At 34.4% G+C, this 23421-nt stretch overlaps 1 protein-coding gene across 1 annotated transcript; it reads left to right on the top strand.

Moving 5' to 3' along the window:
• Positions 1-1785: 1785 nt before the first annotated feature.
• Positions 1786-21678, top strand: NRPD1A (nuclear RNA polymerase D1A). Its single transcript, XM_059586740.2, has 19 exons — positions 1786-2092; positions 5503-5618; positions 6795-6915; positions 7018-7142; positions 7906-7959; positions 8039-8263; positions 9725-9880; positions 9977-10072; positions 10165-12102; positions 13080-13249; positions 13365-13431; positions 13511-13629; positions 16539-16687; positions 16852-17111; positions 17213-17386; positions 17478-17615; positions 18105-18367; positions 19971-20082; positions 20794-21678. The coding sequence occupies exons 2-19, from the start codon at positions 5532-5534 to the stop codon at positions 20962-20964; spliced, it is 4425 nt and encodes a 1474-aa protein (XP_059442723.1). The 5' UTR covers positions 1786-2092; positions 5503-5531; the 3' UTR covers positions 20965-21678.
• Positions 21679-23421: the final 1743 nt, after the last annotated feature.

Genomic DNA, 23421 nt, shown 5'->3' with positions numbered 1-23421 from the left:
TGCTGAGCCTTTCGCGCTAGCAGGGGAGCCTCTCTCTCACTCCCTTGTTATTATTTGGTGTCGCTTCCTTTCTTAATAAGAATAATAGGGAATTTGGATCCATCCCATATATGACTTGCCTTAAATCATCCATAATTGTTAGCTAAATTATATCGTATAATAAGGGTGATTAAAATATATGTACCACTATATTTGGAAAGCAACAATATTCTAAAAAACTTAGGGCATACATAGGGTGGCGTTTCTGTCTCCCCATGTAACCCAACCCAGCAAACCCAAAAGACAAAAAACCCTTCCCAAAACGAAAGAATATAAAGGAAAAAAAGAAAAAAAGAACAAAGAAAAAAGGAAGTGCTCAATGCTTGTATTAGAATATTTGTGACACCCACCAACAAAACTCTTAGCCTAAATTCACTTGAACACTTTGAACTAATTTAATTGGACTGCACCCAAATAACCCATTGGTTTAATGAGGCACGTTGGTGTATCTAAATTGTGTATATAATATTAATATTAACACAATTTAATATATCTAAATTGTGTATATAATATTAATATTAACACAATTTAATATATATATATATATATATATATATATATATATATATATTGACTTCAAATGTTGATTATAAAATAAACAGAGGAAACTTCACTTACCTTCACAAGCTCACGCGCTTTTTGTAGATATTCTTCAATTGTTCAAAATCTCTCACTTCGGTGTATCCAATTTTTATTTCCTTTTACTTTTCCCTTTCCGTTAGGATTTTTCGAAAAATCTTAACAGAGGGGTGTGGAATTCTTAAAATACCCTCAATTTTTATTAAAAAATAATTAAAAAAAGAAAAAAAGGAAGACCCATCGTGGTGACCCACCGGAGGGTCACAAATGACCCGCCGCACAAGTGACCCGCCCTGGTCACTTGGGTCACAAATGACTACCGGCATAGACCCTCCATTGGGTCGTGACCCTCCAGAGGTCACCTTTCTCTTTTTCTTCTTCTTTTTTATTTTTTATTTATTTTTATTTATTTTTATTTTTTATTTTTTTATTAATATAATCATTATAATAATAATAATTTTTTATTTATAAATAAGGGTAAATTTGGATTTTTTAAAAATTGTAGGGGTATAAAGGTATTTTAATCATTCTACTGTTTGATTTAACTCTAATATCTAACTGTAAGGGAGTATTTGGAACAAAACGAAAGTTAGATACACCAAAGTGAGAGATTTTGAACAATAAAAAAGTATCTACAAAAAGAGCGTAAATTTGTAAAGTAAGTGAAGTTTTTCCAAATAAATAGGAAAGAAAATTTTCATTTTGTCCCAATCTATTGGTGATTGGACTACATACCATTATAAGAAGTGATTAATAATAAATGTGGCCAGCGGTTCATGTCTTCAATGACCATCACTAGTATTTGAAACAAATCTAATGTCAAAATCCTCCAATGATAAAATGAGTGCAAATATGAAAAATAAAAAGAAAAAGAAAAAGATAGAAGTGAATTTAATTATTTAAATAATATTTACTAATTAATATATTTATCTTCCGATAAAAAAACCAAGTACACAAACATAAACAACCTGTTGTTAAAAAGAAAAAAGAAAAAAAAAAAAAAAAAAATCCTTTTTGGTTCCCAAAATTCTTGATAATTTTTCGGGGCCTGAATCGTACAACAACAACAAAAAGTTGGGTTTTTTCTTGTTTTGTGCTGACAAAAGTTGGGTTTATATATCTGACACAACCCACAAGCTTTTATCTCGGTCTCAGGTCTCACACAGTTCTTCTTGGACTCAACGTTTGTCTTTTGGTTAAGGCGGAACAGACCGGCGGCGTTACTAAAAAAACCTTTCACTTTTCTCTGTCGCTCTTTTCCTCTTCTTCATTCAGAACCCAGGAGCTCTCTGAGATTTTCCTCTCTATTCACAACTCTACACTGGTTGGTTGGTCCGGCTCAGTGTATCAGTCTTACTGTCTCAGAGGTCGGAGCAAATCCCCCATAGGGTATTTATTTTGGCCTTGCACTCTCTCATCTATTTCGCAAAAGCGGTCCTACAGAGAGCCCGTGTTTTCTTATTTCAAAGAGAGAGTGAGTAAAGTTTTCTTTTGCTATTATTTTTTCTTGTTTAGTTTTCCATGATTAATCTTGCATTCCGTGTTTTGTTTGATGGGAGTTTGTTCTTTATCTGATTGCTGAATGTGGGGTTGTTTTTTTTTTTTCTTTTCCTCTTTTTGGTGATTATGGTATTTTTCTGTATTTGCATGCGAAAATAGCTTCTGGGTTTATAAGGGGTCTTGAAATTGAAAGGTTTTGTGCAATGTGCATGGCATGATGGCGGGTCTGTGTTCAGTGTGTTGCATGTAATGTTGATCATCGGTTTTGAAGGGGTAAATAATTGAACTCTAAACAATGTGCATAGAAATTTTGTGTTTACTGATCAGTTTTGATTACTGCTGCCCGTAAATTTGTCGGGAAAATCGGGTTTCAGGTGCGTCATCTGTTGTCACTGCTATGATCAGTATTTTTGTCTGAGATGTGAACTTTTGAGCGAATCAGGTTTTGTTTGCTACATGAATTTATGAATTTATGAATTGATGCGTATACCTGATTGATCAATGAGTGATATTGGCGGTTTATGTTTGACATTTTGATTGATTGAAGGTGGGGGACTTGTTCTGCTACCTATTTGTGATGACAGTTTTTTCTGTGTTAACTAATAGCAAGAGTTTACAAATTTCAATTTTTTTTTCGCATGTTTCAATATCTGATAAGTAGGGTATAATCTGTTCTGCATATTTGATCAATCTACAAGTCCTTTTTATGGTATCTTTGATGTGTTTATCAATTAAGGATGGAACTTGTTTGTCAGTTTTGTGGTTAGTAATGGTTCGTTGTTATCATGAGTTTCATTATTCTGATCTCTGTTCAAATTCGAATGTATGAGTTTCAATCAAGACATGTTCAGATCCTAGATTCTGGTTTGTCCACGTTTTAGATTTTCTAGCATGGTACTACTTTTTTGTTGTTCTGTTACTATCTTTACATTGGTTGTAAGATCATATCATGTAGAGAAGATGATAAAACTAGTAAAGTGTAATTCAAGTCTACCGCCCGAAATCATGGAGCCTTACACCCTATGTATCATGAGTTGCCATCAGTACCACATTCATCACAAAGTGGCCATGTACCATGAACTGACGTTTTTTTTTTTTTTTTTTTTGACGTATGCCTAGTTCTTTTCTTTTTTGTTTTTTGGTGCTGTAATAGGGACTTTTCATGCTTGATCTCTTGAAGTGAATATTTCTGTGAAACTCTTTTTCCTATTTACCTTAGTCATTGTGCCTGGAATTATACCAATTTAGTTTTCTACATTGAGGTCCAGGACTGTATAACTCATTTTTTATTCGGTTCACAGCACACTTGATACCTTAGGAAAACTAACAAGTTTCTGATTTTGGATTACTTGGAATTTTTAGGTCCTTGATGCGGTAGCTAATATCGAATGTTAGACATGTTTTTTTTTCATCCTTGAATTTAGGACACAATATTAATTTCATGCATAGTGGAAGTTACGTAAAGTTCATCATATAGTTTTGAATTAATTCCTTAGCTTATATTTATCATTATGAGGAGAAAGTAAGGATGGTAATTCTGTTGAAGCTATATTATGCATGACATGCTTAAAAACATAATTAAACAAATTATACTTGAAATGGATGTCTATATAAAAACTTTGTGTTTGTTGACATTTCATATATTGTTGGTACATGCTAGCTACTGTCGCCCTTTCCACTTTGTGGATGGAATGAACTAATATTAAATGGTTTAAATTTGAAAGATATCTGAAATTTCTGCTTGCTAATTTTCTTTGTTCCATATGCTACAAGAAAATCTTTGCCCATTATTTTGCCTTCTCAATTCAAAAATTTCTCTAATTTTTCGGGACATTCTGAACTTCATATTCTAAAATACTATGTTAGGAGGGATTTTTATGCTATTCATTCACTTTCTGTATGAGCTCATAATAAGAGAGGAGCTTCGACAATATGGTTGAGCATTTTCTTGCTGAGGGGTAAGAGATGTAAGCTGTGTGATTCACAACCAAAGTTAGGGAGCTATGGAATGATTCAATAAATAGATAAGACCTTAATTAGGGGTAAAATAAACTAGTTGTGAACGAAAAAATTGGTAAATTCTGCAATAGTTTGAGATGGGTTTTACTTCGTTTACCATTGTCATTAATCTCATTGCTTTTTTAGATTCTTTTGAACTTTTCCATATGTTCACTTATAAGCATGTTTTATTCCTTCTCTTCATTTTACCTATCAAAAAAAAAAAAAAGAGCATGTTTAATTCCTTTTCCCTAAACCTCTTTGGCGGTCAAGTTAGTGAAGTAGTTGTACGAGCTCTTGGAAGACTTGATATCAGGCTGTAGTGCTGCCTACAAAGACCTTACCTGCTAAGATAGCAGACATTTTTTATAAGCATATGTGACAGGTTTTGATTGAATTTCGTTTTCATATGTCCACAGTAATATGTCAGAAGTTACTCTGGACAACCTTAGGAAGAGACAACTTACATTGGACAACTTTAGGAAGAGACAACTTACATTGGACAACCTTAGGCAGAGACAACTTGCATTGGACAACTTTAGGAAGAGACAACTTACATTGGACAACTTTAGGAAGAGACAACTTATCATGATTAATAGATGTTGTTTGTGCAAATCGGATGGGGAGACCGTTGATCATATTCTTCTCCACTATGAGGTTGCCAGTGCTTTATGGTATGCCTTCTTCAGTCGTTTTGGGTTGTCTTGGGTTATGCCTAATAGCGTGTGGCAGATTTGTTTGCATGTTGGTGGACGGGAGGTTGTTCTCAGAGTGCTATGGTGTGGAAGATGGTCCCTCTTTGTCTTATGTGGTGTTTGTGGAGGGAAAGAAATGCGAGATATTTTGAGGATTTAGAGAGGACTTTGGAGGAACTTAAGTCCTTTTTCTTCTATACCCTCTTCAATTGGACAAATTCTTATCTAGCTCCTTTAGTGATTAGCTATTCCGATTTTCTTGTTCTATTATCTTCCTCTAATTAGGCGTTCTCTTGTGTACTAAGTGTTGCGCCCTTTTGCGCTTGTGATATATACAACATTACTTATCAAAAAAAAAAAATGTCAGAAGTTACTTTATGCCTCCTATAAATTTTCCAGTTTAATCTTAGTATTTTCCTTAGGCATCCAAGATTGATTATTTGGTGGTTTATTTACTTTGGGCACATGTATTTGGGCATGCCATGCTAGTAAACTCAGTTGGTCAAGGAGAGGCATTCTGGGTGTTTCTTTTTTCTTTTTATGCCTTTCATTTTACACCTTAGCATGCTTTTCATGATAAACATCAAGTTTTGTTCAGACTGTCATGCTACCATGTTAATTTCTGTGCTTGGAAAATTTTGAAGCTTGTTCAGCCTTTCTTATTTTAATGTTTTTTTGGTTTGCTATGCAGGCTGTTTGATTTGTTGCCATACGAGTCCCATGGACTATGACTTGCATGAAGAGCAACAAGTGCCACCTGGTCTGCTCACTGGCATAAGTTTTAATTTTTCTACTCAGACAGATATAGTAAGTACTTTTAATTGGTTGATGCTTTAGCTGTTTATTTGGTGGTTTGCCAGTGCTTGTTTTTTCTTGCAAACCAGTAGCTGCCAATACTAAATAAATAAAAAAATGATGAATATCTTTAATTAGGAATTGCAATGGGTTGCGTTAATTAATTTACCTGCTTGACCTCATTTATGGGTGAAGATTGGGGTTTAAGCTAATTTTGGGGCGAGGTTGGGTTTGAAGAATCAAACATGAGTACAGGTTCAGGTTTTGGTGAATTTTATTAGCTTGATGTCCCTTCATAAAATTTTGATATAAACAGGCAGATATATGTTTATTTTGGTGCCTTTGGTTGGGAATGAAATCAATGGCATTTCAAGGGTGAGGAATTTAGATTTCTGGAAATTTAATTGAAAAGGCACTTTCTTCTATTTCCTATAATGTGGGTGGTGGAGACAGAGGCTAGTTGACTTGTTGAAGAAACTTTTGTATTTTGATGGTTCTTTGATCTGGCTGTGTTATCTTAAATACTAATAATGAACTTTATGTGTGTCCCTTGGTGTCTTTAATAACTTTTTATGTTTTTGTGTTTTAGCTTTTGTTTGATGTCGGTGTATTAGATAATATACTAATGCTTAACTTCCTTTGTGTCCTGTGGTGTTGTTAAAAACTTTATTTTTTTGCATCAGAAAATGCTACTATGTTGTGTCCCTTGGTGCATTTAATAAATTTATTTATCAGAAAAATGGTACTATCGTTTCAAAATAGACATTTAATTGGGCTTGTGGGTCAATCTGTACATTCTTCTTATGATGCACAATGATGTGGGTTTGTGATGGAATTTGAAACGTGAATTGGGTTCCTTAGTGGGTTGCTGCATTCAATTGGTTAAGTTTCACTCTCTTCATAACTGGCTGGTCGCAATCCCTTATATATATCATACCCTAATATGCCAAATTGTGGCATGTGTTTGTTGGTAAGTTCTTGTCTTTGTAAACCATGGCCTAAAATTTTATTTATTTTGCTATTGAAGCATTCTTTGAGTCAATAATGCTATCTTCTGTCTGTTGATGATCCATTCAGTGTAATCGTGGCTTTTCCATGAAAGATCATTGAATCTCTTTTACTAGGAGTAGTAATCTAGATAATGTTATTCATAAAATAAAAACAGTTAACATTGTCATACTGTAACAGGAGAAGATATCTGTTATAGCGATTGATGCAGTCAGTGAGGTCACTGATCCTAAGTTGGGACTCCCAAATCCCTCTTCACAATGCTCCACATGTGGTGCCCATGATTTAAAATACTGCGAAGGTATGATTGGGCAAGTGATATTAAATATATGTTACATGATGGGTTCCTCTTCATACTTTTACTGGAAAATGCACTAAACATTTATTATTATTGATTTTTAAGGTCATTTTGGGGTTATCAAATTTCCATTCACCATACTCCATCCTTATTATTTATCGGAAGTTGTAAAGATTTTGAACAGAATTTGCCCCGGATGTAAATCTGTCAGGCAAGAAGTAAAGGTCAAGGTCAGGTACCTCACTCTTTGTACAATAGAACTGTTGTTTTTTTGTGCAAGTCAAATTTTTCTCCACTTTACCAGAATGTGGTTAGATTTATTTATATAATAGAGCATGGAATGCGTTAAATTTGCATCGAAGTTTCTTATTGATTTATTTTCTGTCTTGAACTTGTTTCTGGCATTAATTGGGTTAAAACTAGCTGTATCAGCATTAATGTTAACATGAGAGCATCTCTTCCAAAAGATTTGTGTAAATCTGGTGTTGACCTTTGTGCAAACTACATCTGCCTATCTTACTTATGGAATTTTTTCCATTGTCTGATAAAGAAATCCTTTTTCTTTTCCTAATAATATGTTTATTATGAAAGAAAAGTAAAAAGCATACTACTCAAGTACATAGAAAATATCCCAAAGGTCCCCTAATAACTTACAATTTAAAATTCGAAATGTCAGAAGAATTTGATGGAGAGGAAATCTTTGAACCTCCATCGCATCCACTCAAAAGCAATTCAGGAACATACTTTAGCTTATTGAGGGTAAGCTCATTAAAGTTTCTAATATTATACACCATCTTCACTGTCTAAAATTATTGTATTTGTGTAGATCTTTTGTGGATGATAAAGTTCTTGGCTACAAGTTATCATTACACATATATCTCTTCTTTGTGGATTGTAACGTGGGATACTTTAACTTTTAGATAAATGCATGTTTCCTAGTTGATTGCTTGTTGTTGATGGTGTTTTATGCTCGCCTTATTATGCATGTGGCAGGGTGGGAATTCAGTATCTAGCCATCCTCAACCTAAGAGTTGCAAATATTGTACTGTAAGTTTGCTATGCTCTTATTAATCTTTTTTCTTTTCAAGCCTTTGTGATTTTAAAATCATGCTTCCATAATAAACAGGGAAAGTCAATAGAGTGGTATCCAACAGTGAAGTTTAAAGTTTCCTCTACGGAACTCTTTAGAAATAGTGCAATTATAGCAGAGGTAAACGAAAAGTTGCCAAAGAAGTTTCAAAAGAAAAATTTTAGGGGCTTGCCTGCTGATTTTTGGGATTTTATTCCAAAAGATGAACAACAAGAAGAAAGTTGTTTGAAACCAAACAGAAGGGTTCTATCACATGCCCAGGTAACATGGCCTTCCAATATAGATGTCTCAATTCTGCAACCTTATTTGATCATTTGAATTATTGTGATTAGCGCATGATTACGTGCTGTTTTAAAATTGCATCCCTGAATAGTTATATTTGGAAGCCATTTTCATTTGACCATTTATCCAACTATAAAACACTATCACTCATATACATATAAAAACGCATTCATGTTGTAAAATTGTCGGTTGTTAAACTGAGATTTAAAGAAAAAGAAAAAGAAAAAGAAAAAAAAAAAAGAAAAAAAAAACGAAAAAAACTCTATGTTGAGGCAGAGTATGATATTGATAGTGTTAAATAAGGACTATAAAAGTGGAAATCTGGGGTTCATGTGCTGACTCCTCCCTTCCCCAGCCTTCTCCACTACTAATCCTATCTTTTTCTATCACTTACAAACTATAATATGGTTATGAATTTTATGTTGATATGCAGAGTTGAAAACTAAATGCAGGGAATCAATGGTTATTTGTATTTTCTTTGTGGAAACCCAGAAGGAATGAGGTTTATTCTTAGCGACAGTTAATTATTTTTTCAATTTTATTATATGGAAAGTAGTATGGCTTCTAAAGCATTGTGAAAGGCCATGGAATCCAAATCAAGCATTGTGGGTTTCTGCCTTCACTGTTATTCGCTTCCAAACAATTGTTTCTTCTTCTTCTTCCTTTTTTTCCCTCCCCCAAAATATTCTCTATGGAAATGAGAGACTATTATCTCCAAATTTGCTTATAGACAAAAAGAATGTAAGGGAAGGCTATTTATTTTACAAGGGATGTTTTGCTTTCTCATTAATCATCCATAATGTATCTCTTTCAATATGCAATTCCTATAATTCTTTTTTTTTTTCCTACCAAGAGACCATTCCTTCATGCTGTAGCTTCTAGAAGTGCAACTAAATCCTCTGAATTTGGATTTGTTACTACATTCTAACAATAGTACGACATGGCTGCTAACTTGCTATTTTTTATGGATCTGCTCAAATTTAATCAACCAATTAACCAATCTTCTAGAGGTGGAATCTATCTAATAATTTAATATCTTTATTCATCTGCTTAAATAGTTCTCCTCTTAAGTACTGGCTAGTGGGTGATAGGAGAAAAGTAGTTAATGTATGTTCTAGTAGCTTTTGCAATCATCCCTAAGGATTAGGAAAATTTACTAGGCCTAAAGTACTTTTAGTAGTAAGTAACTAGGCCAAAACTACACCAACCAAGAGTATCACATCAAACCATATCGCTAGGATACTTTTACCATCTTTTTTATTCTTCATTTTTCTCTGCAGACCATGCTTTGTTCTGTTCACCAATTTTGTTCAGAATTACTGAGCTGTTTGTTTGGCTTTGTTCTAATGGTTCTCACAGTCAGTCATTCTTCTAGTTCTTATGCTAACTTGAGGGTCTATGATGTCCCCTCTTTTATGATGCCTTATTTTTGGTTTTCAGGTCCATTATTTGTTGGATGATATCGATCCAAAGCTGATCAAGAAGTTTGTTTTGAGGACAGATTCACTTTTTCTCAACTGTTTCCCAGTTACACCGAATTGTCATCGTGTGACTGAAGTTACACATGCATTTTCTAATGGACAGCGATTGATCTTTGTAAGAATTCTCTTTTTCACTGCTCTCCTTCACACATAATCTTGCAGAATTTCTCGTTTTCTACTTGTGCTGATTCTACCTGATTAAGCATTGCAGGATGAACGGACCAGGGCCTACAAGAAGTTGGTTGATTTTAGGGGGATAGCTAATGAGCTAGGTTCTCGTGCCCTGGACTGCCTGAAAATTTCGAAGGCAAGCTGCACAACCTTGATTTCTCCCAGTATTTGAGTAAGTTTTTTTGTGGATCATTATTCATTTTGCTTATATATACTTTTAATATGCAGTTAAGCTCAGATGTGTCTTCAAATAAAGATTTGGTATATGGCCAGCAAACAAAAGGGGCAGATCCCTCACACTCTTCTGGGTTGAGATGGATGAAAGATGTTGTACTTGGGAAGCGGAGTGATCATTGTTTCCGCATGGTGGTTGTTGGTGATCCACATATCAAGCTCAGTGAAATTGGTATACCATGTCATGTTGCTGAGAGGTTGCATATTTCTGAGCGTTTGAACAGGTGGAACTTTGATAAGTTAAGTGATTGTTGTAGATTATGTTTCATTGAGAAGGGAGAGGTTTATGTTCGTAGAAAAGGTATTCTGGTTCGTGTGCGTCGTATCACTGAGCTCCAAATTGGGGACACTATATATAGGCCTTTGAATGATGGGGATATTGTGTTGATAAACAGACCTCCTTCTATACATAAACACTCCCTTATAGCTCTATGTGTTAAGATCCTACCAGTAACTTCAGTTCTTTCTATAAACCCACTTTGCTGTTCTCCTTTTCGTGGGGATTTTGATGGTGATTGTCTTCATGGCTATGTTCCTCAATCAATTGATGCCAGAGTTGAACTTAGTGAGCTTGTTGGTTTAGATAAACAATTAATTAATGGGCAGAGTGGTAGGAACCTTCTTTCACTTAGTCATGATAGTTTAACTGCTGCTCATTTGGTCATGGAGGATGGTGTTCTCTTGAACCTTTTCCAAATGCAGCAGCTGCAAATGTTTTGCCCGCATCAACTTTTGTCACCAGCAGTTGTCAAAGTTCCCTCACTTAATAGTTTTGTTTGGACTGGCAAGCAACTATTCAGCATGCTTCTGCCTCAAGGGTTTGATTATGTTTTTCCTTCAAATGGTGTTTACATTAGTAATGGAGAGCTTTTGTCTTCTGAAGGATCTTTTTGGTTGCGTGACAATAATAGTAACCTTTTTCAAAGTCTGGTCAAACATTGCCAGGGTAAGGTACTTGACTTCTTGTATACTGCTCAGGAAGTTCTCTGTGAGTGGTTGTCAATGAGGGGCTTGAGTGTTTCACTTTTGGACTTATACCTCTCCTCTGACTCATGCTCGTGGAAAAACATGATGGATGAAATCCGTTGTGGGTTACAAGAAGCAGATCAGACGTGTAATTTCAAACAGTTGATGTTGGATTCTTGTCGTGATTTTCTCGTCGAAGGTGGCGAAGAGAATGCTGTGGTTCTTGATGTGGAGCGTTTGTGCTTTGAGAAGCAAAAATCTGCTGCGCTCAGTCAAGCTTCTGTTGATGCTTTCAAGCAAGTATTTCGGGATATCCAAAATTTAGTCTACAAGTATGCAGGTAAGGACAACTCCTTGTTGACTATGTTTAAGGCTGGAAGCAAGGGTAATTTGCTGAAATTGGTCCAGCATAGCATGTGTCTTGGCTTGCAACATTCACTGGTTCGACTATCATTTAGAATTCCCCACCAGCTCTCATGTGCTGCTTGGAATAATCAGAAGGAACTTGGTTCAGTCCAGAAGGTTGATGACACTCCTGAACATACTCGGTCTTACATTCCATATGCTGTTGTTGAGAATTCTTTTATAACTGGTTTGAATCCTCTAGAATGTTTTGTTCATTCAGTCACAAGTCGAGATAGCTCTTTTAGTGACAATGCTGATCTACCTGGGACTTTGAACCGTCGTCTTATGTTCTTAATGCGTGATTTGTACACAGCATATGATGGAACAGTGAGAAATGCATATGGTAATCAACTTATTCAGTTCTCTTATGATAGTAAGAAGGATGCATCTACTCCAAACAGCAGCACTGACGACTTGTTTGGTGGGAGCGTTGATGCTCATGATGGGATAGGTGGCCAGCCTGTTGGTTCATTTTCAGCTTCTGCCATTTCAGAAGCCGCATACAGTGCTTTGGACCAACCAATTAGCCTACTTGAAACTTCTCCACTGTTGAATCTGAAGGTGTTCTCTCTCTCTCTCTCTCTCTCTCTCTCAACAGTTCAAGTATGGTTTCCATGCCATCTTGTTTTGGGGAAATATATGAGATAACCTGCAATAGCATTAACTAAATGTGTGCAAGTCAATTGTCAATTTGTCAGAATCATGTTTAATGAATTCTGTAAAATTACACTTCAACCAATGCACTTCACTGAATCTACTTTTAGTAAATGATTCCCTTCCCCTGCTTCACAAAAGAAACAATTGACCATTAAGACGTGTGTCCTACCACCCCTGTAATTTCTCATGATGCTCCAACTTTCCTATTTGATATTTTTTCTTATGTATTCTCCATTCTCCAAAATATTTTCGATCTATTTTTCATATTGGTGAAGACACTTGAGGTATTTTCTTGACCAAGATATGGACGACAATGAAACATACTCCTTAGCATGGTAATTAAAACCTTGAAGATGTAAAGACTTTGGTGACAGAGTGGCGGAAGATTGTGTTCAACACTTTATATACACATATTTGCCCATCATAGTTTGCTTGTTTCTAGTTTTTTTTTTCTTTGATAAGTAATGAAAAAACTTTATTAAAATAGTTGCTTGTTTCTAGTATTGTAGATTTTTTGACTTCTTGTTTTTTTTCTTTAGATTAGGGGTTTTTTTTGTATACTCCCTGTGTATTAGGGTTGTGCCCTTTTGCGCTTAATTAATGATATTGATAATGAAAATTACTTATAATTCCTGGCATTAGCTTGTTATGGTCTTTGGAGCTCATGCTCTAGTAGATCATTGTTTTTTCTTTTCTCTGGAAGTGGGGCATGACCTGTCCATGGACTTCCATTACGTTGGTTACTTGCTATCTTCTATGCATATATGGGTTCATTGAATCCTCAGAGTGGTAAGTGATGTTTTTGCTGATTAAATGCATTACATATTGTTGTCTTTCGGGAATTCTTGACTAAACTTTTATGTTCTGATTTAATGGTACAGAATGTTCTGGAGTCTGGTTCGAAAAAACGTAAGACGGACAGAACTATGTCAATTTTTTTGTCCAAGAAACTTGGAAGACGGAGGCATGGGCTCGAGTATGGAGCCTTAGAAGTTAAGAATCATTTGGAGAGACTAATATTTTCAGACATTGTGTCTACTGTCATGATAATGTTAGTTTTCATTTCTCTCTTATTTGCTTAACTCCTGTTTCATGTTTTACTTTAACAATTGGTACATTTTTCTTGTTTTCATTTGATATTAATTTATCTGTTCTGTGGGTGTTAGCTTTTCCCCACAGACTTGTAGCAAGATGCATTTCAGTCCTTGGGTTTGCCATTTTCATATATGCAAGGTAGTGCTATTTGGAAATTCATATATTTTCTACATTAATGCAACTCCCGTATATCTGGTATAAATATGTGTACTTTCAGGAAATTGTGAGGAGAAGAGGACTAAAGGTGCATTCAGTCATCAATTCCCTCTACAGGAGGTGTAACTCTTCCAGAACAGAGTCAAAATTGAATCTTTCCAAAGCGCAAATAACAAGCAAGTAAGCTGCTTCTTTTGTGGAGCTAAAGATTTAGTTAACAGTTATAAAGGGGGATTTACAGTATATTCACTGCATTTTTAGTTTGAAACAGGAATATGTTCTTTGTCTACTGAGAATTGAAATTTTGCCAAAACTCATAACGTGGTAATTGGTTGAAAATAATATGCCTACCTATGGGAGTAATGTCACATGTTAACACGAACCAATTAATAACCAAAATAAATGTCAAGCATAGGTGCTACTTATTACCATTTTATTAGTGCCTAAATTTCCGGAATTTTGAAGATAATTTGTTTTGGCTATTATATAAAAGTTTTCTAAATTTTTAAGTGATATTCAATATCTATAATTTCTTAGAACAAGTGAATATGGTATTAACTTGCTGAGATTGTGTCAATTTGTTATTGTAATTCTATGATTATTTTTCATCTGGATATGTACAGATATAAATTATGAATTTGAACAGAGTAAATAAGAATTTGTTTAGAACAAAATGTTGCATAGCTGTTTTACATGTAAAGCGTATGACAATAACGAGCTGAATAACATTCACACCTCTCAACTATGGATCCCAGGAGAAAGCATCATTGAACTACATGCCTAGAGGAAGGCCTTTTTAACTTAAGTGAGTCATGCATCTGAATTTTAGTGCTAGGTCATGGAATGTAGCTGCTACACTCACTTTGAGTCATTCTCTTTGTTAGGTTGCTTTAGATGTCTTACAATGAAACTTTTGTTCCTAAGCTTTTTGAAGTTCTGTTTTGCGCTGGTGCTCCAAGCTTAATTTAATTCATAATATATACTTGTAAAAGTACTTGCTGTCACCAGCATGCTCTAATTTATCGAGATTTCAAAATAACACACATATGTATGTATGCATATCAGTTGGGTCTCCAAATTGTGGTTGCAACCAATTGTACATCTCTTTTTCTTTTTTTCTTTTTTTTTTTGAAGATTCTTAAATTCCAAAAATCAATTAGGCCACTTTTGGTTTGCGGAATAAGTCCCCGGAATGGAATGACTATTCCATGGGAATAACTATCTTTTGTTTGACTGCACCCATTTTTAGGTATAGCTATTTCTATGGGAATATTTTTTTTATTTGGATTTGAAAAAAAAAATAATGTAGGTTTTTATTTTTATTTTATATATAATTTTATTTTTTAATTCAGTGTTTTTAGTGATTTTGATTCAATTCCATTGACAACATATGTGTTGTCACCAAACTAAGGAATATGAATAACTATTTCATCACCATCTTTCATTCCTAGTAATAATTATTCATTTTTCTAATTGAATATCCATTCTATGTACCAAACATAGAAACAAGATATAATTAATCTCATTCATTGTATCTTTGATCAAATTTTGAAACAAAGAGTCTCTCCAATCATTTTATTTTATCTTGTTAAAGTATTAATTAAGTGATTGAATTTGTTATTTCTTATTAACTTAAGTTTTTAAGATAACTAATGATTTAACATGGTATCAGAGTAGAGATCATGAGTTCGATCTATGATTCCATAGTTTACCCCATGAAAATTTCATGTTAAATATTCAACGTGTTGGGCATTACTTGTTGAGGGGGTGTTCGAGCTCACACGTGAGGAAAAATGTTAAAGCATTAATGAAATGATTAAATTTACCATTTTCTACCTACTTAAGGTTCTAAGATAATTGATATTTAACATATCTCAAAGATTCAACATTGTTGTTTTAATCTCCCTTCCTCTCTCTCTCTCTCTCTCTCTCTCACAATGTAAGTTATGACATGTTTCTCAATCTCTTGTGGAGAAAACTTTATTTTTGTTTCATTTTTAAAACTTTACTCATGTTTTCATACGAAATACGACTGGTTTACGAAAGTATGAAGGTGTTCGATATAGTACTATGACCATGTCTTTTTTTTTTTTGTGACCAAAAGCCTGGTTTCCTTATTAATTAAAATCTTTCCTCTATAAGTTGTTATTACAACAACTAAGGCCTTGATGTTAGACATAACTAATTAGCTCTATATCTTAATAGCATGTTAGTTTTTTTTTCCTTAGATGGAAATTTTATCTTCTTTTTTTTTTTTTTTTTAATGTTTCTTTTCTAATCAAGATTAACAGCTGCTTTAAGCTTGAGAGCTTACAACCATCCTTTATGGCTATTACAACAACTAAGGCCTTGTTGTTAGACATAACTAATTAGCTCTATATCTTAATAGCATGCTAGTTTTTTTTTTTTCTTAGATGGAAATTTTGTCTTTTTTTTTTTGTTTCTTTTCTAATCAAGATTAACAACTTCTTTAAGCTTGAGAGTTTACAGCCATCCTTTATGGCTACCTATGGTTTTCTACTAATTTAGATTAACACTTAATCTTATCATAACATTGACATAAGACTACACTAACTTATATATCTTGAAAATATACAGCTAACAATCATGCGAATGATTGTTCTTGGTCACACATTATTCAATCAAATTCATACACTGTAAATAAATATCTTACCCGAGTCCACATTTTGAAAAAAATGAGAATTGAAAATAGTTGGTCACAATGCAAACTTTTATTGTTACTTTATCCAAGTTAAAACCAGTAAAATATATAGGTACGTACTATTTATCATTTGCTTATTATTTTCATGTCCAAGCTGTTTTTTTGAGCTCTTAAATATTATTACATTGCATAAATTTTATGAAGTGTTTGTTTTTGTTAGGCTTAAACAACATAAACTTAAAATTTGAATATATACAATTATAAATAATGAAAAGAAACTTGTGGGAGACATTGGCTACAAGCAGTTTTAGCATGTTCCACATGTACGATTTCTCACATGTGAGGCAAATATTTCACTGTGAGCACGTGCATTTAAATTTTACCTTGAGCTCTACTGCCCTTTTTGACTTGGTTGCTTAAATGGCAGGTGTTGTTCTGTAGCTGAAACACAGAAGGGAAATAATGATACATTTTGCGTCAATGTCACAATAGCTGAGATCTCCAAGAATTCTTCTTTACAATTGGATACAGTTCGACAGTCAGTCATACCTTTCCTTCTTGGAGCTGTTGTTAAAGGTTGGTATGCATTAGGGCATCTCTTTAGTCTTGCTTTGGTGTTTCCGTTTCTATAGGTTAAATTACTTTTTTTTTTTAATCTATTTATTGTTTGCTGAGTGTATCATTTATGCTTGATATGACTTATTTATTCTAATTACTGAATTTTCTAAAATGTTCTGTAGGTTACCCTGAGATCAAGAAGGTGGATATTTTGTGGCATGATCTGCCTAATCTATCAAGTTGTCGTCATAGTTCTTGTGGTGAACTATACTTGAGGGTTTCTATGTCAGGAGACTCTTATAGAACAAATCTCTGGAGTTTGCTTAAGAATGACTGTCTACAAATAATGGATATGATCGATTGGTCAAGAAGTCATCCAGATAATGTTCATGATTTCTGTTTGGCCTATGGAATAGATGCTGGATGGAAATATTTTCTCAATGTGCGTTCCCTCCACTAAAGTTTGTTTCTTCTGGAACACCCAGGAGTTGCATTCAAGGTTCATGGAAACTGTTACTTATTTTTAACCATTTTCATGCGCAGAGGCTGGAATCTGCAATATCTGATACTGGCAAGTCTATACTTCCTCGGCATTTGCTGCTTGTTGCTGATAGTCTATCAGCTACAGGAGAGTTTGTTGGCTTGAATGCAAAAGGCATTGCACAACATAGAGAACATGCATCTGTCTCGTCACCCTTTATGCAAGCGTGTTTCTCTGTTAGTTCTCATATACGTTTGTCTTTAATTTGGTATTGCTATTACTTTTCAAATTAAGGAAATTATGTGTTGTGTTCTGTTACTTGTGCAGAGCCCTGGTGCGTGCTTTATTAAAGCTGCTAAGGCTGGTGTTGTGGATGATCTTAAGGGTAACCTTGATGCATTGGCATGGGGAAAGGTTATTCCTACAGGGACTGGTGGTCACTTTGATATTATATATTCTGGGAAGGTAGATAATGTGTTGTTATCCTTCCTTTTTCTTTTGTTCTTCACTAAGATGCTAGACAAGGACTTCCTAGTAGATTATATATCCTAGCAAATTCTTGATGAAGCATGTTTAACTGCGGAATTCTGATGGATCCTGTGCCTTGATAAGCTTTTTTGAGATAAATTTGAGAAGTTGTGGCATGTTGATTTTTATTCAACGCTTGTATTAAAATCAAGTTGTGTTATTACCTTCAAGGCTTTTTGAGATGCAATTATGATTCCCTAAATGAGGACAGCTTTGCTAAGCATTCCTGTCTAGCCGTTTTCATTTTTTCTCTTGCATCCCTGTCACTAAATTGATCAGTCTTCTTTAACAGACAAATATACAAAGTGAAACTCAACCAACTCTATGGACTGTATTCACTAGGATTCTTATACTTTTAATCATGCCTATATTGCCATTGCATTTTTTGTCTTCCAATGATCTAATCCTTTCAATCACATTAATCAGGGGAATGAGGTTTTGAAGCCTGTAGATGTTTATAATCTTTGGGGCAGCAAAATTATTTCTGATGAACAGAATATACAGATCAAAATGCCTGTTATACACAAAAGTATGTCTGACAAATGTGATGCTCAATTTGCCTACAAGCATGGCGATCTTGTACCAAAAGGACTTAAAAAGTCAGAAATATCAAAAACACTCTTAAGAAGTTTTTTGACAGCAAATGATATTCTGAATTGGGCCCATGGATTGAGGGTTCTACTGCACAAGTAAGTTAAGACCTCCAATGATTCTCCTCTTTTTTAGCCTTGTATATTGTGCTGCATTCTCTCATGCTACTCTTAGAGGCTCCTTAATAATTTATGAGTGGTGATTTTTTGTCAATATTTTTTTACTTGTCATTATCCATCTTCCTAGCTCAATGGGACTCTCAACTAAAACAATGTCTGTGTTTTTCAAATTTAATGGCATCACCTAGTAAGACTCTCATATTGAAAAATAGTTTTAGTAAAAAAAATTCTATATCGATTTTAATACATTAATTCAAGTCACTGACGTCTTAGAGAGTTCTTACCATCAGTAAAAGGCATTAATGTATTATAAAATATTATTTGATCTGGAGGATGGGAGTTCAGTTTAACTAAGAAAGGATGAAAGTAATACATGATTAAGAAGTCCAACAATAATTCCATGGGTTTCCTTGAGATGTGCCCTCTTTGGTGTTGTCCAGGAAAGAGGTCAGTATTGTCTTAATATCTTTTGTTTTGGTTTGAAGGCGCTACCTTTAAGTACTTTTTTTTTAATAATATAAAATTTATTAGAAAGAGGAGAAAGCTCTATTACACTGCTCCTAAAGTATTACAATCTGAAGTTCAGAAGATCTTACCACCATTCACTACGAACACTCCTGATCAAAGCAATGGGATGTCTTTATTATCTACCTTTTGACTTGAGATGGGAGTAGGTTTGATTTGAAAAAGGATATTAGAGTGTCTAGGGTTGGGAAGTGTTCAGCAAATATAGAGACACTAAAAAGGAGCACAGTACCATACTGGTAGAGCTTCAGCAAAACGAGGCAGGGAGATTTTGCTAATGAGAGATAGATTTGGGGAATAGTTCTCCAAAATTCAAAAGAGACCTGGAATGGACACTGCCTAAGGCTGTCAGCCAATCATAAAATGGTCTCAAAAATTAAGATTTGATTGGCTGTCAGCCAATCATAAAATGGTCTCAAATGTCCTACTATATTCCTATCTTTCCAAATTGTTTTACTAAACACAAGGGAAGAGAATTCCAAATCTTTGGACCCTCATGTCAAAGAAACTTTTCTTGCCAATGTCCAAGCTGAACGGCATTCCTCTGTAGCACAATTTGACTGGTTGATGATTACCTTTGAGTTACTAAGAATATGCTGTTAGTCCAATAAGTTTGAGCTCAAATAGCACCTTCCACTTAGAACAAGATAGAAGATGAGTTCATGGGTTCAAGGCTCATTAGTGCATGTGTAACTTACCAATAAAATAAAAAAGAATAAGCTGTACTCCCCCGAAGTTTTCTTTTTGAATTTTGATTGATTATCTTTAGTTATTGGTGGCATCATCTTAAACTGCAACGGGAAGTTCTATGTTGATTTGCTTTTCTGTGTATAGGTTTTTTAGTATGCACAAGGGTCATACCTGATATTAATAGCAAATAGTCTTATTTTTGGTGCTTTGCTTTTCAACATTAATATGATACTTCTGCGAATGATGTGATGTTTACCCCTTATTTTTTTGTTTCCCTTTCTGTGTATATATATGATTTTTTTTTTTTTTTTTTTTTGAATTATTAGGCTGGAATTTCGTTATAGAACCATACCTGTTTTGGTTGTAGGTATCCCATCAATCACAGTTTAGATGAAAAAGACAAGTCAGCTTTGATGAGGGCTTTATATTTTCATCCTCGAAGGGACGAAAAGATTGGAAGTGGAGCTCAGGACATAAAGGTATACAAAATTTTGTAAAGAAAAAGGAAATAAGTTGGTCAAACCTTTAATAATTTTCTACTTCTTTTAGCAACTAGTCCTCTGATGAAATGGCATCTCTTCCTTCCATAAATAAGGGAGAGGAGGACTAGGCGTGGGTGTACATATACTTGGAGTTTGATCAGTTGTAGAGGAGATCTTTTTAATGGAAATGAACACAAGTTGCTTTTTCCAAGGGTTTTAGTTGGCACGAATATGACTTTTGTATTGCTTTGTCATTAATGTGTTGTTTTTTTAAATAATACACATGGTTGTATTCTATACAGAAATCTCTCCTTACTTACATTAGAAGTGTTTATTTATCCATGTGTAGCAAAGTTCAGGTGAGGGTGTGGGTTCAAGCTTGTTAAAAAAAATAAAAAATTCTTTCATATGTTTGCACAGAAGTATAGAACCTGAAAGATCAACAGAAAGCCTGAACTGTTGCTTTTGAAGTGCTTGTAGACTCGAAAACCTTAATTTCTTGCTAGACTATAACATCATGAAGAGATGAATGCAGCTCGAGTTTGCAGCTTGGCTGCAAATCATTTAAAGATTGAAAAGATGGGGATTTGTGCCCGAAGTCCCTGCTTATAAGTGGTCACTATTAATGTTCATGACATATTTGATTTGATTATATTGGATGTTTTCCGTGGATGGTTTGGTGATAATTCTTTCCCCTATCTTTTACAGATTGGGTGCCACCATAAGCATCAGAATACGCGGTGCTTTGAAGTGGTACGGATGGACGGGACAGTTGAAGATTTTTCGTACCACAAGTGTGTGCTTGCTGCTCTTGAGATCGTTGATCCCCGAAGGGCCAAAATCTACAAATCAAAATGGTTACAACGCAGTACTGCATAGCCCAACCTTATGAAAAGTGGTTGTCATTGGATTGGAGGATAACGAATGTTTAAGGTCTTCACATTTGACAGTTAAACATTCAGGGCTCATTTGGCAACACCTTTTGAGGTTGCTTTTTTGCAAACAACTCAAAACACAAAACACTCAAAACTACTTTTACCTTTATGTCACATCACAACCAAAAAAACAAAAAACACCTTCTAAAAAGCCATTGTCAAAGCAAACCCTCCTTCATTTTGGCCTACCTTGGAATGATCCTGATCACCTGAAGCCTGCTTTTTTATCCTCAGCAATTGCAAGAAATGCCGGCTTCTTGGGCAGCTGACCCATTAAGTTGCCTAAATCCTAACAATGGCTGTGGATCATCTCAAAATATTATTTTTGGAGCTTTTATATCTTTTCAAATCTGTTCATTTCCAAAAAAGCTGAATATTGTGCCAGAGGAAGAGGGCTAGTAGAACTGTAAGCGCTTTGCTTAATATTGTGCCAGAGGAAGAGGGCTAGTAGAACTGTAAGCCCTTTGCTTTTGTAGTCAGTACTATACTTTTTGTACTTTTTTTTTTTTTTGTTTCAAATCAATATAGTGCAGTCCCTTACCCAGCTTCTTTTTGCTACTTCCACTATAGCTTCTTTGCCTTCCATCACACCAGGCAAATAAAATCTAGTGGAAGCAGCAACGAGAAGCTTGTAAGGGTCAATTCCAATTTCATGATGTATCTAGTCATATGTACAATGGAAACATTCCTAACTACAGCTATTCTCATTAACCATTTCAGCCAATGTTGTGATCTGGTTAGTTTGCTACATTTCATTTCCAACAAGTTATGGCTTTAGATTTATCCAAATTCCATTAAGTGATTCACATAGCTGAACCCAAAGTAACTGCACATCTGGCTCTGGAATTTGACTTGTCAATAGTAGTCAACTCTATAGCATGATTGGTATGTGGATGGAGATCATCTTGATGAAACTTTGTGTCATATTTGTTTCTACTATTCCAAATTCCTTCACATCTTACTTGGTATCTCTTTCTGCTATACATATCAGGTAATGTATGTATCTATATAAAAGTTTGAAAATAAACATTCCAAGAAAAAAGACATGAATAGAACACAACTCTTGAGCTTGAACATGTCTTCTTTTGGACCAGATCTCGTGCAATTGCCTGTCTTGAGCACATGGGCCTCATCGAAGGCTTCTTACAATTGCAGTCAGATAAGCTGCGATCCGGGTAGGGGATTGCAGCCAATTCCGATACTCTTCTTTTGCTCTGCCACCTGCACGCGTTCGGACCTGTGCATGGACTGAAATTAATGTTATGCTAGTTGTCTCAAGGCTTAGAATATAATAATGCAATGATGTGTTACTTGTCAAAACTCAACGTAAACTCTCTTTTTGATTATTGTTTATTATTATTATATTTCTCTTTAGATCCGGATTCTTCCTCTCTTTTTTTTTTCATTTCTTTTTCTTGCTTATGTTTGGGGACTTTTGAAATTTACACACATCTGGTCCACAACATACCTATCTGCTTTGTTTGTTTGTTTAGGGAGAATATCTGCATGTCCTGATTGATACTGCATTGTCGGCTGTCAAATCAATAGATCAAACACACATTGGGCGAGAGACTTTATTTAAAAAAATAAATTTTAAGAGAAACTTTACTTCAGATTCTTAAACTATCACGTGATTTGATATATTCTCAAACTTTAAAACTTTTCAATTTGAACTCATAAACATTTAATTGCAGTCAATTTAAACTCAACTGTTAAATTTTAAACGTTAAAAATGAAATAATGACGTTTATACCCTTAATTTTTTTTATAAAATTTCAAATTTACCTTTAATTTCAAATTAAAAATTATATATATTAAAAAAATCACAATTGTGACCTTTTTTTCAATTTTTTTTTAATAAAAAGAAAATTGAAGGGTAATTTTTTTTTTTTTTTAGGATTTTTAACGGCAAAAATTGATGGAGGAGGATAAATTGACTGCAATTAAAAATTCAGGGGTCTAAATCAAGAGGATTCAAAGTTCGGAGGGTGTATGTCAAATCACGTGGTAGTTCAGGAGTTTAAAGTGAAGTTTCCCTTAAATTTTAAGTTGCCCAATCACTAATTTGAGCAGGTGAGTCGTATATGAATTTTCACAATTGTTGTCCAAAATTGTTAAAAATCAAACAGTAGCAAATTGCTGAAAATCTAAATCTGTCTGTCCATATCATTGAGGCCACCAGCTTGTTTTAGTGTCTATAGGGATTTGAGTGTTTAATAATGGAAGGTTGACTTGCAGGTTTAATGGAGGTAGGCTTCAGGCCACAACAGCCACACGAGGTAGCTCATGTTAGATATTAAGTTCATCACTTAATCTCATTTTCCAGCAATTGTTCTGGGCCTTCTGGCACCACATATAAAGAAATCTTTTTTTATTTATTTATCATTATCTTCAAATTTGT

Source organism: Corylus avellana, chromosome 3, assembly GCF_965113065.1.
Source record: "Corylus avellana chromosome 3, dhCorAvel1.hap1.2, whole genome shotgun sequence".
In the NCBI taxonomy this organism is placed as follows: domain Eukaryota; kingdom Viridiplantae; phylum Streptophyta; class Magnoliopsida; order Fagales; family Betulaceae; genus Corylus; species Corylus avellana.
This window is presented reverse-complemented; position numbering and strand designations above follow the sequence as displayed.

Coding starts and splice junctions, on each gene's coding strand:
- NRPD1A (XM_059586740.2), top strand. CDS start 5,532: ATGGACTATGACTTGCATGAAGAGCAACAAGTGCCACCTGGTCTGCTC. Junction 8,264..9,724: donor GGGTTCTATCACATGCCCAG/GTAACATGGCCT, acceptor TTTGGTTTTCAG/GTCCATTATTTGTTGGATGA. Junction 18,368..19,970: donor TTGAGGGTTCTACTGCACAA/GTAAGTTAAGAC, acceptor TTTTGGTTGTAG/GTATCCCATCAATCACAGTT.